This window comes from Castor canadensis, chromosome 16, assembly GCF_047511655.1.
Source record: "Castor canadensis chromosome 16, mCasCan1.hap1v2, whole genome shotgun sequence".
Lineage (NCBI taxonomy): Eukaryota > Metazoa > Chordata > Mammalia > Rodentia > Castoridae > Castor > Castor canadensis.
The window spans coordinates 29269596-29282410 of NC_133401.1; the positions used below are offsets into that span (position 1 = coordinate 29269596).

General features: G+C 44.4%; 1 protein-coding gene across 1 annotated transcript; it reads left to right on the top strand.

Annotated features, from left to right (window-relative positions):
* The first annotated feature begins 1138 nt into the window (after positions 1 to 1138).
* LOC109701961 (uncharacterized) lies at positions 1139 to 12615 on the top strand. Its single transcript, XM_020187394.2, has 3 exons — positions 1139 to 1383; positions 6508 to 6634; positions 8342 to 12615. Exons 1-3 carry the CDS (start codon positions 1351 to 1353, stop codon positions 9865 to 9867), a joined length of 1686 nt encoding a protein of 561 aa, XP_020042983.1. The 5' UTR covers positions 1139 to 1350; the 3' UTR covers positions 9868 to 12615.
* Positions 12616 to 12815: the final 200 nt, after the last annotated feature.

Consider the following 12815-nt stretch of genomic DNA (forward strand, 5'->3'; position numbering starts at 1 on the left):
CAGTAGCCTGAGAAGGGCATTCTCCCCCTCCCCACTCGAAACTCTCTCCTGGGTTTTGGCAACAAATGAAAGGAAAATGAAGAGCAGAGAGAGAGAGAGAGAGAGAGACAAAGAATCTGCGACCTTTGCAAGCAGCAGGTCTTTATCAGGGAGAGGAGACCTGAGAGGTACCCTCAGCCATCAGAGTAACACTCTGAAAGGGGTGAGAGCATGCCTGTCTTAAAGGCTGGGATTTTTAAGCATCCTATAGTGGGAAAAGGGAGGTTGGAGGGAGATGGGCATTAGAAATAAAATGACTGCAAAGGTACTGGACATTATCAGGAAGGTCATTGGGGCTGGGCAGCCAGCCATACGTGCTATTTTTCTCTGGCTCTTTTGTTGAAGGTAGCTATGGTTGCATTCTTTTAGTGTTTCTCAATATTCCAGCACCAAGAATCTTTGGAGTAACAGATGTGTTTGAAGTTTTAGGAGCCATTGTGCCATCAAAGATGGCACCTCTGAAAGGACAGTTAGGAAGGGAAAAGTCATGGCCAAGAAGGATGGGGGAGGGGAGCAGAGTTTGATTACCTTGGAGGGATTGTGGCATCTTGGCCCACAAGTCAGGGAACTGGGCTCAGAATTGAGTGCGTAAAGCTATATCCAGCTTTGCCCCAGAGGCCAAATGCCCAACACAGGAGGTGAACACGGGGTGTCCTGCTTGGTGCTTTGCCTTGCCTTGGGATTCAGAGATTTGTCCCGCTGCCCGCGCAAGGTTCAGTCTCTTCCAAAAACCCAGGCCTAGTTGGGACCTCCAGGAGCTACCGCCCTGGCGCCCACCAGCCCTCCTCCTGCAGAGGCGGCCCCGTCAGCCCTTTTCTTGTGGACCCAGTGCAATGCAGGGACAGAAAACGTTGTAGTCGCCAAGAAACTGCGTGAGGAGGGGTTTAGAAAAAGAAAAGGCTGACTTAAAGCTTTGTGTGAAAGGTGAATATGCCTTTTCGCCGGGTTCCACAAGGGTCACCCTAGTTTTTTGTTCCAGGGGCTGCAGGTCACCAGCGCTCCTATGCTCCACCATGCAACTGTCGGTACTACGTTACCCAGAATGCTCTGTAAAGAACGGAACAGCGCTGAGCCAGTGAGCATTTAGAACACAGTCATCTCCGGGTTTGCAGCCTGAGATTGCTGCGGGACTTCCGGCACCACCCTGAGTTGCTCCTACTGTGTGATTTTGGCGTTCCGTGTCTCTCCTGAGAAGAAGAACGTGGAATCAGGATCAAGGTCCCGCTGGGACAACCCAGAGGACCTCGGCTGGTCCGAGGGACACCTGTGGTGACGGCCTTGCCAGGGTCTCAGCTGCAGCGGCGTTATACCATGGCGCCTTCCGCGCAGAGTAAGCTGGATAAGGTAAGTGCCGGGTTTCTCTGCTAAATCCTCCTCGGGCCATCTGAGTGATAGAACCTGGTTTGGGGCTCCTGATTAGGCGTTTTTCGGCAGTCAAATGCTTTACAGCTGACCCGTACGCCCCCCCCCCCCGCTTTTTTTTTTTAAGGTCCTTGGGGTTTGAACTCAGGGCTTTTCTCTTTCAAGGCAGGGACGCTTCCACTTGAGCCTGGCCTCCAGCCAGCGGCGTCCAGATTTCTTAAACTGCTAAGTGAGGTTGGGGAAGCTCCTCCACCCCTAATGCCCGATCCCAATGATGGCAGGACTGATCCTTGTGTTGTTCTGCAGCACGAGATAGACAGACAGAAATCATCTAAACTCGGCAGAGTCGCATAATGTTCAGGAAAGGGAGGTGAATTGAGGGTCAAGCTAGGACCCCCGGGTGTGGGTGATGGGAGCTATAAACATGATGTGCAGGTATGAACACTGAAGCCGGTGGGGACAGGACGATCTGGTAGGGTGTCATGCTGCCATGGGCGATGTACCTGTTTGGATGCTGATGTCTGGGTGTAACTGAGCAACGTGATGCTGAAGCCAAGATCTTTGCTTTTTCGCTGCAGTTCAGACACCAATTTTGTGGTGAGCCTCGGTGTATCTGGGGTCTTTCAAGAAGTGGAAGCATTTGTTTAGGGCATGGTGGTCATAAGCTACTGTGAATGGGCCTGAGGAGGAAGACCACCTAGTCTAATTGCAGAATGAGAATTACTGGAGGGAGAAAGTCTGTGACTAGAGAGAGGACATGAATGGCGCCATAGGTGGAGTAGGGCCAAGGATGTTTCAGATCCATAGCTGGTTTTGGAGGCTGAGGTTTAGACAAGAGCAGAGTCAGACAGCAAGGCATCCAGACCAGGATGGGAGGGTGTTTGTGGCAGTGGGGACTGGCAGTGCACTGGGGTCAGTTTAGATTGAATTCCCATTTTCTTTGTATTCTGGATGTCTGGTGTTGAAATACATGTAGGAAGATCAAGGATATTCCTAGAAAGTGGGCAGTGGGTGGAGATGCCTAGGGATGTGTGGTTTTATGAGGGAATGATACAAGGATTTACAGAAATGTGGAGTAGCTCATGAAGCTCCTCTGAGTTTGGATACCAGGCAATGAATCTAGATGATGTCTGTTGATCTCCTTGCTGGTGTGGAACAACACAGAGATCAATGCTACCATTAGCTCAGAGCAAGCATCTTTGGCACTAGAGTCTGTTCTCCCTTGTGAGGTAGAGAGGTTGGCATGAGGGAGAGCAGGGGATGGAAGAGTGAGGCAGTGAACTTGGAGTCCTGGGAGAGATGGTGAACATAGATTAAACATCCCACGAGAGGCTGTTGGCATTTCTACAAGCAAAGTATTGATCTCCTGACCCTCCACTGGCCCATAAATGTGAGATAGCAGTTACTCATGAGCAGGCCTGAACTCTTGTTACTTTGCACACAGTCTTCATGATAACCTTGTCTGCTGGTGATGACAAGTGGAGCTGCATGTATGATTTGTTCCCTGTGGGCCTATTGAAGTCTTGAAACTGTAGCCAAATGTGACACCCGTGGGACCAGTTGATCTCCAGCTGGCCTTGGATCATCCCTTCTGTTTCTGTAAAGTGTCCCAGTGTCACTCACCTCTTCAGTCAACAGCAAATGAAGATCAGTATATAGTGTTCATTTGCCTTCACACTGTCTGGATGAATCTGTGTGCGGTGTCTGCTTTTGGATCAGTAGCATATTTTCAAGCAGCTGAACTGATGTCTTCAGCTTCCGAGAGAAACTGATCTTAATTAGCATTATTGATATATCTCTCACTTTTGGGTGGCCACCTACAGACAAAACATTCCAGAAATCTGCTTGTGGCCCCTTTAAGAAAAAAAAAGTCCCATCCTTACTGTAGGTTGCCAATATGATTTCCACTGACTCTTGATTCTGTCCACTTAGGCTCAGCCATAGAAACTGCAGGCCAGAATTCTGTGGGTCCCTGTTGAAGTGTTTGCACCAATGAGCTTTCTGAACAGGGTCATTTCATGATTGGATGGGTAGTTATAAGTGGGACTTCCTGTATCCCTCTCCTATCAAGTATTTTAGCAGTTAGGGGTCATTCTGCTAAACAGATTTTTGGAGCTAAGTTGTCTACCAGGAAGTGGCATGAGGACAGGTCCCACAGTAGAGGCTGTCTTACAACACAACAGTGGTAGAGTGCCATGGCTGTCAGAAGTGGTTTGGGATTGTGCCACATAGTCAAGGACTGCACCTGAATATTTGGCCTAGTAAGGTACCTGCCACTGTCACCAAATTTTAGGTTCTTGTGTTCCATATGGGGAGGACCTCATGTGTAAGGACATCAATTTAGGTGCGAGTTTTTTGAGGTACTGGAGAGTGTTCCATAGACCACTGTGCATAAATTTCTGTTGAGGGAGATTACAGCATGCTAGTCCTTGAGCCATTTTACCCTTGTTTTCCAGGTACCAGGAACTGTGGTGTATTATCAACAGAAGTGGTACCAGGTCCAGAAAGTTTTCCTAACACTGCTTCCAGTTAAAAGATTCAGGAAAGCAGAATATGATATTCTAGCTCAGGGAAGTTGATTCCTGTGCAGTGTCTCAGAGCAGACAAGAGTCAGCACTGAGGACTGAGGCTCAGATAATTCCATGATCCAGGCCTCCTGGCTCTGGGGCTGACTAACTTTGTGGAGGACTTTTTGTTCATCTCTTTGTCATTCAACACAAACTTTCTTGTCTATAAAAGAGCTTGTACCCCTAAATATGTGACTGGCACTGAGTGGAGGATGTTCTAGTCCCTCATTACCTGTGATCTCCCACACTATCTCAGGATTATGTTTGGGATTTCTCCGCCACTCTTTCAGCCCTTGAGCCTAGGGACTTTGTAAAACCCTCCATACAAGGTTGTACTGCATAACACACAGTGGCTCACATTGCTTACACTTAGTGTAAGCAATTCCTTATTCGAGGAATCGGTGTCAGAATGCAAATGCAGGGAGGTGAGGCTGAACTGTTTCTGGGGACTGTAGGGTATTCTTTTCATGGGAAGTGTGAGTGTGAGAGTAGCACATGGGCCTGGAATGGCTCTATAGAAAGTTAAGATTTTCTTGTGAAGATGGTGGAAGCAATGGGAGGTTGGGACAGAGAAGGAAAGGGATCTGACTCTACCCAGGTCTTAAAGGTTCCCTGTGACTAAAGCAAAGACAACCAGCTGTGGTGTGCGAATGAGTTAATAGGAAGATTAGGATCCTGGAAAGGTCCAGATGGTATATGTTGGTGTGTTGAGCAGTGTGGGTGCTGACAAATTGGAAAATGTGGGTGGATCCTGGATCTCTTGATTAATTAGGCCTTTCTGTTGTCAGGGAACAAATTTAGAACACTTTCCTTTAAAGTTCGTAAGTCGATTTAATTTACCTTCTAGTTTCCTGCAACACTTTATTCTGTAAAATTGAATAAGTGTACCATTGGACTGGATTGAAGAAACTGGTTTTATATACAGGGAATGACTAAAGAAAGCAAAAACACCAAAAAGTAGATTGGCTATCCCAAAGTTGCTTTAATAGTAAGATGAAGAGGGAAACGGAAACAAAAAAGAACAGTGGGTGATTTGTTATCTCAAGGTATTTCAGGTTGCTTTTTGTTTTGTTTTGTTTTGTTTTTTACCCCTATTGGTGATGCTGGTGCTTCTAGCACTTGAAGCACATCTCCATCCCAGTTTATTTCTTTATGTAGGGATTAACTTCAATGTCCTTTCCAAAGACAGTGGCCTTTTTGGTAAATTGTGCTAACCACAGATTTTCTGATTTTAAGAGTAAAGAAAAAAAGTGAATGTTAACGGTGAATCTAAGATTTCTGGATTTTTTAGCAGTTGAGAAGAGATAGTCTATTGTAGGAAAAATGTTAGTGGACATATCAAAAAATTGGATTTTTACCATGTAGAGTATGAATCTTGCAGGAAGCATTAATAGAAACATGAAGAGGGCAGGTGTGTATACACATGTACTCTGGAGAAAATTCCTGATGGAGACATGCAAAAGCTGGTGGCCAGGGTCTACCTTGGAACACATCTATGCCTTTGTTGATTGTGCTCTTTCCAACCTGGAAAGATGAGACTAATCTGGTTTTCAAGTACAACACCAGGGTACACTTGGTGTCCATCACAAAAACAGGGGTTAGAGAGATGGTCTGACAGGTTACCAATGCTTCCAAAGTATGAAGGCCTGAGATGGAATCAGAGGCCTAGAGTAACTGCTGCAAGTTGACACTTCAACCACAGATGGTTCTTTTATTCACACAGCTACAAGCTTGGTGAAATTTTCTTAAAACCCTTGAGGTGTCTGAGAAGTTTCAGGTTGCCTAAATTTTGGGGGCCAAGTGGTTACCTAGGAAAGCCCCTTGCCTATGTGGAAGGTGACTGGGACAAGGTTTTGAGTGAAGGATAGCAGGTGAGGATGCTGTCATTGGTGAGAGACATCAAGTACACCATTAGTGGTGTGGACCATGGGAGTCTGGGGATCAATGACAATTCTTAGTGGAAAAGTAGGAGCACAGGCATCATAGCCTTCAGAGTACTGCATGGGTTTTTTCTGACAGGGGGCACAACTAGGTCCAATTTGCACCAACCACTCTGGATAGTGTGTGCTGAAATGTATAAGGAGGGCAGAGAAGTACCTAGATTGCTGCACTAGAGGTTCAAAATAGGTGAGGATTATGTGAGAGAGGGCTATGGACTAAAGGTGATATGCACCTGGAGAGATCAGGGGAAATGCTGGTCCTGTGAAGGGGAGCACACATATGGTTATCTCTGAACAACACCACGCGGAGAACATTTGTGCAGTTGACTGACATGAGTTGATACAGCTTAGTATGCCCATTCCAGGAGTTAGATTGTGTCTTTCTGCTCACCTCCAACCTGTGGTGTTGGAGGAAACAGTGATCAAATATGCATAGAGGAGAGACTCCGTCTCCAGAGCTTTGCACCTGATATCCTCTCTGAGGTGGTGAGAGTGACACATGGGGTACCAGCTGAGGGATGTAAGGAAATGGTTATATCAACATGGAATAAGTTCTAGGAGAGTAGCTCATCATAGATGCTTTGTTCTAACCATGGCAGGGCTGTGGAATCTTTGAAGATGTGGCCATTTCCTTCTCCCAGGAGGAATGGGAGTTCCTTTATGCAGCTCAGAGGCACCTGTACCTCCATGTGATGCTGGAGAACTTTGCACTTGTAACCTCCATAGGTAAGTCCCTCACACTCACCCAAACTCTGGTCTTTGTTCATCTTTTTCCCAGAGCAGATGTCTCTTCAATGCTAGGTGTTGGGCTATGTTAACTAACCCACTTTTTGTGTGGGTGTGTTGTGGTTGCTACAGCTGAGGTGGGTGCACTTCCCTGAGCTCTCTAACAGCTGCTGTTATAATGAGTATAAGTACAGATTTGGCAGGGGGGTGTTTGACAGTACTTAATAGGTCTTGCCTTGCTCACCTCCTCCATGACTGGATACCTGCTCAGATCTGTATGCCTTATTATGCCTCTTTTTCCTGACATTTCATTACAGCTGTGTGCATGATAATCACCAGGCATTGCTGATTACCTGGCCTGGCCATTTTACTGTTATGTCAGACCGCCTTCCAGTCGTCTTTGTAATATTGGTGTTTTCCTCCATTCTCTTGAGTGCTGAGTTACCCAGGGTCACTGCTGATAGGTAACGTCTCCTATATCTGTAGGAAATCAGTTTGTGTACCTCTCCCAGACTGTGCGAGTGGGGTGCTCAAAATATCCTGATAGCTACATCAGATAGACACGGAAAGATTATCTCAGAAATGTTTAATACAATTAAGGAATAACTGATGGAGGTCATGACATCTGAGCTGTTTCTGTTTCACTAGGAATTGTCTAATTTCTTTAGTATTCTACATATAATGCACTCTGCCCTCTGCACTGTTCTCCATGAGTGACCCACACATAATATGTTTTCATATGAGACCATATCCTTCAATATTGTCCATATGCAGGTTTAGCTTTTTGTACAATGTACCTCAGGCTTTTTTTCTAAATTTAGGTCTTTTTTATTAGCATATTATACTAATTATACTGGGATGAATTGTGACTTCTACAATTTGTATATCTTAGTTAGATTCACCACCATCCCCATCTTTCTCCTTTTTCAATTCTCCCCATTTTCGTAGAGTCATTTCAACATTCTTATTGTTTCACTTTCATATACATCACATAGTCAATTTAAAGAAATTTTATTATCCAATTTTTGTACCGGGGCACATTGTCATATTTACTAAGTGCTTATTCAGACAGTCTTTTATACAGCATGCACTTCTCAGCAGCTGATGGAATTTTATTGAACAAGATTGTGTGGAAATCCAAGCAATGGTGGCTCATGCCTGTGATCATGTCTACTCAGTAGGCAGAAATCAGGAAGATCACGGTTCATAGCCAGCCCACGCAAATAGTTCAGGAGGCCCTGTCTCGAAAAAACAGAACAAAAAAAGGGCTGGTGGAGTGGCTCAAGCTGTAGGCCCTGAATTCAAGCCCCAGTACAGGAAAAAGGAAAAACAAAGATTGTGCAGTGATTTGGGGCATTTTCTTTGTAATTCATTGAGTGGCATTACCTGAAGGCATTTTGCCACTCGTCCCTGTCCTCCATGTCACCTCCAGTCCCGTGCTGTTTGCAAGATTCCACTGTCTTTAGAAGCCAGTTGTGTGAAGCAAACCCTTGTGCAAATTGAGCCCTGCTTCCACATTCTGAAAACATTCCTATAGTGCAGGATCTGTACATCCGTGATGCAGTGCATTCCTGCCACACGCAAGCCCTGTGCTTTTCCCCAGCATGTCTACAGTAAATAAAAAACCTACAACTCTTGCAGTATTATGGCTTGGCCTTGCTCCCACCAGTGTCTGTATGCATTTCATTTTGCTTTCTCTGCTTTTAGGTTGTGCACATAGAGTAGATGATAAGGAGGCATGGATGCACACTGTTTGTCTGGAAGAGGTGTCACAGTTGAGAGCTCCAAAGGCAGGTCCATCCACCGAGAAGATTCACCCCTGTGACATCTGTGCCTTTGTCTTGAAAGACATTTTACACATGGCTGCTCCACTTGTGCAGAAGCTGTGCATGACTAGAGAATGTGCATGTGTAGCCCGGAAGCCTCACACTGCAGAGAATCCCTTGAAATGGGACATGGACAGGACTTCACTTGAGAAGATGTGTGAATTTTTTGTTTCTGGGAAATTGTTCAATTGTAATGACCTTTGGAAGGATTTCCCAACTCTTTTTGACCTTCCGAAGCCCCAGGTCATTTCTAATAATGAGAGGACAAATGATTCTGAATTAGAGGAGACATTTAACCATGGAAAAGGTTTTTCCAGGTTTGTTAACAGTAGCAAAATTTCCAGCCATAAAAATGTGACTTTTTATAACCTGAGAATCCACAATGGAAAAAGGCTTTATAAGAACAGGAAGCATGAGAAAGACTTCCAAGATGGATACTCACTTGATCAGTACCAGTGTGTCCACATTGAAGAAAGTCCTTATGAGTGTAGAGAATGTGGGAAATCCTTTAAGAATAGTTCTGCTCTTACTGTACATCAGAGAGTTCACACAGGAAAAAGGTCTTACGAGTGTAGAGACTGTGGAAAATTTTTTACACAACTGCACGTACTTAAAGAACACAGGAAAATTCACAGTGGAGAAAGACCTTATGAGTGCAGAGAATGTAGGAAATCCTTTAAGGAAAAAAAGGATCTTATTATACACCTGAGAGTTCACACTGGAGAAAGGCCTTATGCGTGTAGAGATTGTGCGAAATCCTTTAAGCAAAGAAGTGCCCTTATTGTACACCAGAGAGGCCATACTGGAGAAAGGCCTTATGGGTGTAGAGATTGTGGGAAGTCCTTTACGCAAAGAAATTCCCTTATTGTACACCAGAGAGGCCATACTGGAGAAAGGCCCTATGCGTGTAGAGATTGTGGGAAATCCTTTAAGGAAAAATCTGCCCTTGTTTTACACAAGAGAGTCCACACTGGAGAAAGGCCTTATGAGTGTAGAGAATGTGGGAAGTCCTTTAAAGGAAGATTTGGTCTTACAAGACATCAGAAAGTTCACTCAGGGGAAAGACCTTATGAATGTAGAGATTGTGGGAAATACTTTAAGGAAAGACATGCCCTTGTTGTACACAAGAGAGTCCACACTGGAGAAAGGCCTTATGAGTGCAGGGTATGTGGGAAGTCTTTTAAGTACATAAGTGATATAACTGAACACCAGAAAACCCACACTGGAGAAAGGCCTTACGAGTGCAGAGAATGTGAGAAATCCTTTAAGCAAGGGTTTGAACTTACTGAACAACAGAGAGTCCACAGTGGAGAATGGCTTTATAAATGTAGAGAATGTGGAAAATCATTTAAGGGAAGATCTGGTCTTACAAAACATCAAAGCGTTCACACTGGAGAAAGGCCATAGAATTGTATAGAATGTGGAAAATCCTTTGAGGAAATAGGTACCCTTATGGTACACCTGAGAGTGCACACAGACACAGGTATATTGAGTGTGGGCAATGAGGAAAATTCTTCAAACAATGTCCCTTAATTTACGCTAGAAAGTCCACAAAAGACTTATGAGTGAGGAATGTGAGAACGTGTTTGAGCACACAGTCAGTCTTATTCACCACCAGAAACCTCTCGGTGAGGAAAACCCTAATATGATTTTGAGTTGTGCTCAAGCAGCTTGAGTTGTTTTTCCCCAACCTGGACTCAAGCAGTCTTCCACACAGTTCACTTGTCACCAACTGGCAAGATTTTACTGAATATGGTTTTGTGGTGATTTGGGCAGATTTTATGTCTTCTGATGGATAACAGTACCATGAAATGGCAGAGCCCTGCCTCTCCTCCCTGTACTGTAACTCATCCTCATGTCTTGTCTGTTAAACGTTGACAGATTCTACTGTCTTTAGAGGCCCAGTTCTATGAAACAACCCCTTCTGCGAATTGACCCAGCTTCCACCTGCTGTTCTGTGCACGTCAGGGTGTAGTTCAGTGGTAAAAGTGCATGCCTACCCTATGTAGTTCCCTGGGTTTAACCCCCAGTCCCAAAACAAAGAAATCCTATGGACCTTTCTTTTGGTGAGCCTTGGCCCCACTCCCCCCATACTGTGTATGCATTTCACCATCATTTCTGTGGTATCAGTTGTGGGCATTGAATAGGGGATGTGTTCTTCTTTCCAGAAGAACAGGTGTAATACTTCAAGACAATGACAGATCAGTGCACCTAGTAGACTTATCTCAGTGACATGTGTGCCATTCTTTATAAAGACATTTTGCACCTGGTTGCTAAAACTGTATATAAGGTGACTCCCAACCATGAGAAAAACCAAACTGAGAGAAACCCTGCAGGAGGGATGTGAACAGGACATCAGTTGAGAAGAGATTTGAATGTCAAGTGTCAGGGAAATTGTTGGGTTGTAACAACCTTCACTAGGATTCCTAAGCTATTTTTGACCTGTTGTTTCTGGTCATTTTGAATGGTGAGTCACCTAAGTATTAGCAGCCAATGCACTTTGCAAAGGTAGTATGAGTTCTTTGTTTCCTTTCTCTCTCTTTCCCTCCCTCCCTCCCTCTCCCTCCCTTTTCATTTCTATTGGTGGTTTAAATTTAGGGCCTTGTGCTTGCTATGCAGGCATGCTACCACTTCAGCCACTCCATCAGCCCATCCTCCCTCCTTTCCTCCCTTTTCCTCCCTCACTTACCTAACTCAGGGCCTCATGCATGCAAGGTAAGTGCTCTACCTATGAGTGATATCTCCAATCCTTCATTTTCCTTCCTGAGTTCCTTCTCTCCCTCTCTTCCCTCTCCTTCCTCCATCTCTTATTCCCTACCTCTCTCCATTTTTTGGTTTCCTTTCTCTTTTTGGCAGTACTGGGGTTTGAACTCAGGGCTTCACGCTTGCTAGATAGGCAGTCTACCATTTGAGCCATTCCAACAGCATATTTGTTGCTTAAATGAAGAAAATCCACTGACCAAAAAAATACAGCTTTTATAGAGAGTGTGAACTACAAAAAAGAAAAAATGCATAAGCATAGCAAGTCAGAGAAATTGTATCTTGATGCCTGCTCTCTTACTCTGCAACAGAGTACACTAGATAAAGTCTTTATGAATGCAGAGAATTTGGGAAATCATTTAAGAAAGTACATGTTCTTACTGTATACTGGACAGTACATCCTAGAGAAAGGCCTTATGAATGTAAGGAATGTGGCACATCACTGAGGCAAAGTGTTGACATCACTGTATACCAGAAAATCCACTCTACAGAAAGGCTTTATGAGATTTTAAGAAGGTGGGAAAGTCTTTGTGCCCAAAGTAAGTATTATTCATCACCAAATAATTCACATGGAGGTAAAACCTGTGATTCTGGTTGGTGTGGCAAGTGATTTACCCAACGAACTCTTCTAAGTGCATATGACAGGGTTCGCACCTGAGAATGGCCTTATGAATGTAGCAAAAGATGGAAATATTTCACACAATGTGAATCTCCTTTATCAAAAGTATGACAGTACACACAGCCCCCACTGTGGTAGTAAATTTGGGAAAGCTTGCAGACCAAGAGCCAACCTTACTTAGCAGCACAAAGTCCCTGCTTGGAACCAGCCTTGGACCTGAATAGAATATGGTTTTGTTCAGTATATCCATACTGGAGAGCCTCAGGGATTCATGTGTCTGAACTGGAACTTCATACTTCCAGATAACCAGTGGGTGAAATTCCCCATGAGTTACACATGGGGTGAGGATGACAAGAGCTGCTCTGCACATTGTAGACTCTACAGGACCTTGGGCAGAGTGAAATCATTGCCACCCTGTCTTAGAGATGCCATTTCCCTCTACTCCCTTCACTCTGGGAAAAACTATCCTGACATGTTAAGGCAAGTCATCAGGTCTCTTGTATTCCCTTCTGAGGAAAATCTTGAGTAGCACATACAATTAGGACACATTTATTTTGTTTGCTGAGGGATCTTGTTGTGTGACGATTCCTTTATGGCCAAATGAACACAGTGGTGGTTTAGCTGGAGGCTTGCAAGGAAGGCTTAGGTTCTTCATGGAAGGTTTTGATCTCCCATGACAGTTGTAATTGATATTTGTACCATCAAGTCACTACCTTTAACTCTGCTTCACATTACTTAGGATTGTGCACTAATAAAGGCATTATTTTCTATATTGACCTTTAATCTTGTTTGTTTTATCTGTATTGTGTCACATTATGGAGAAGTAGGATCTATGTATATGAGGTGATGGACAGTTTTTTGGGGGACCCTCAACCATCCATGCCTCAGTGGGCTGGTATAATAGCAGGCAGTAGTTCTGTTAGTTTTTCCCCAATATGGATGTCTGCCAAGGACTTCCCATTAAGGAAAACAGGAA

What these genes read in the sequence shown, in the direction of transcription:
- LOC109701961 (XM_020187394.2), top strand. Translation starts at nt 1,351, where the DNA reads ATGGCGCCTTCCGCGCAGAGTAAGCTGGATAAG. An exon ending in CGCAGAGTAAGCTGGATAAG is followed by an intron (nt 1,384 to 6,507) that starts GTAAGTGCCGGG and finishes TAACCATGGCAG; the next exon opens with GGCTGTGGAATCTTTGAAGA. An exon ending in TGCACTTGTAACCTCCATAG is followed by an intron (nt 6,635 to 8,341) that starts GTAAGTCCCTCA and finishes CTCTGCTTTTAG; the next exon opens with GTTGTGCACATAGAGTAGAT.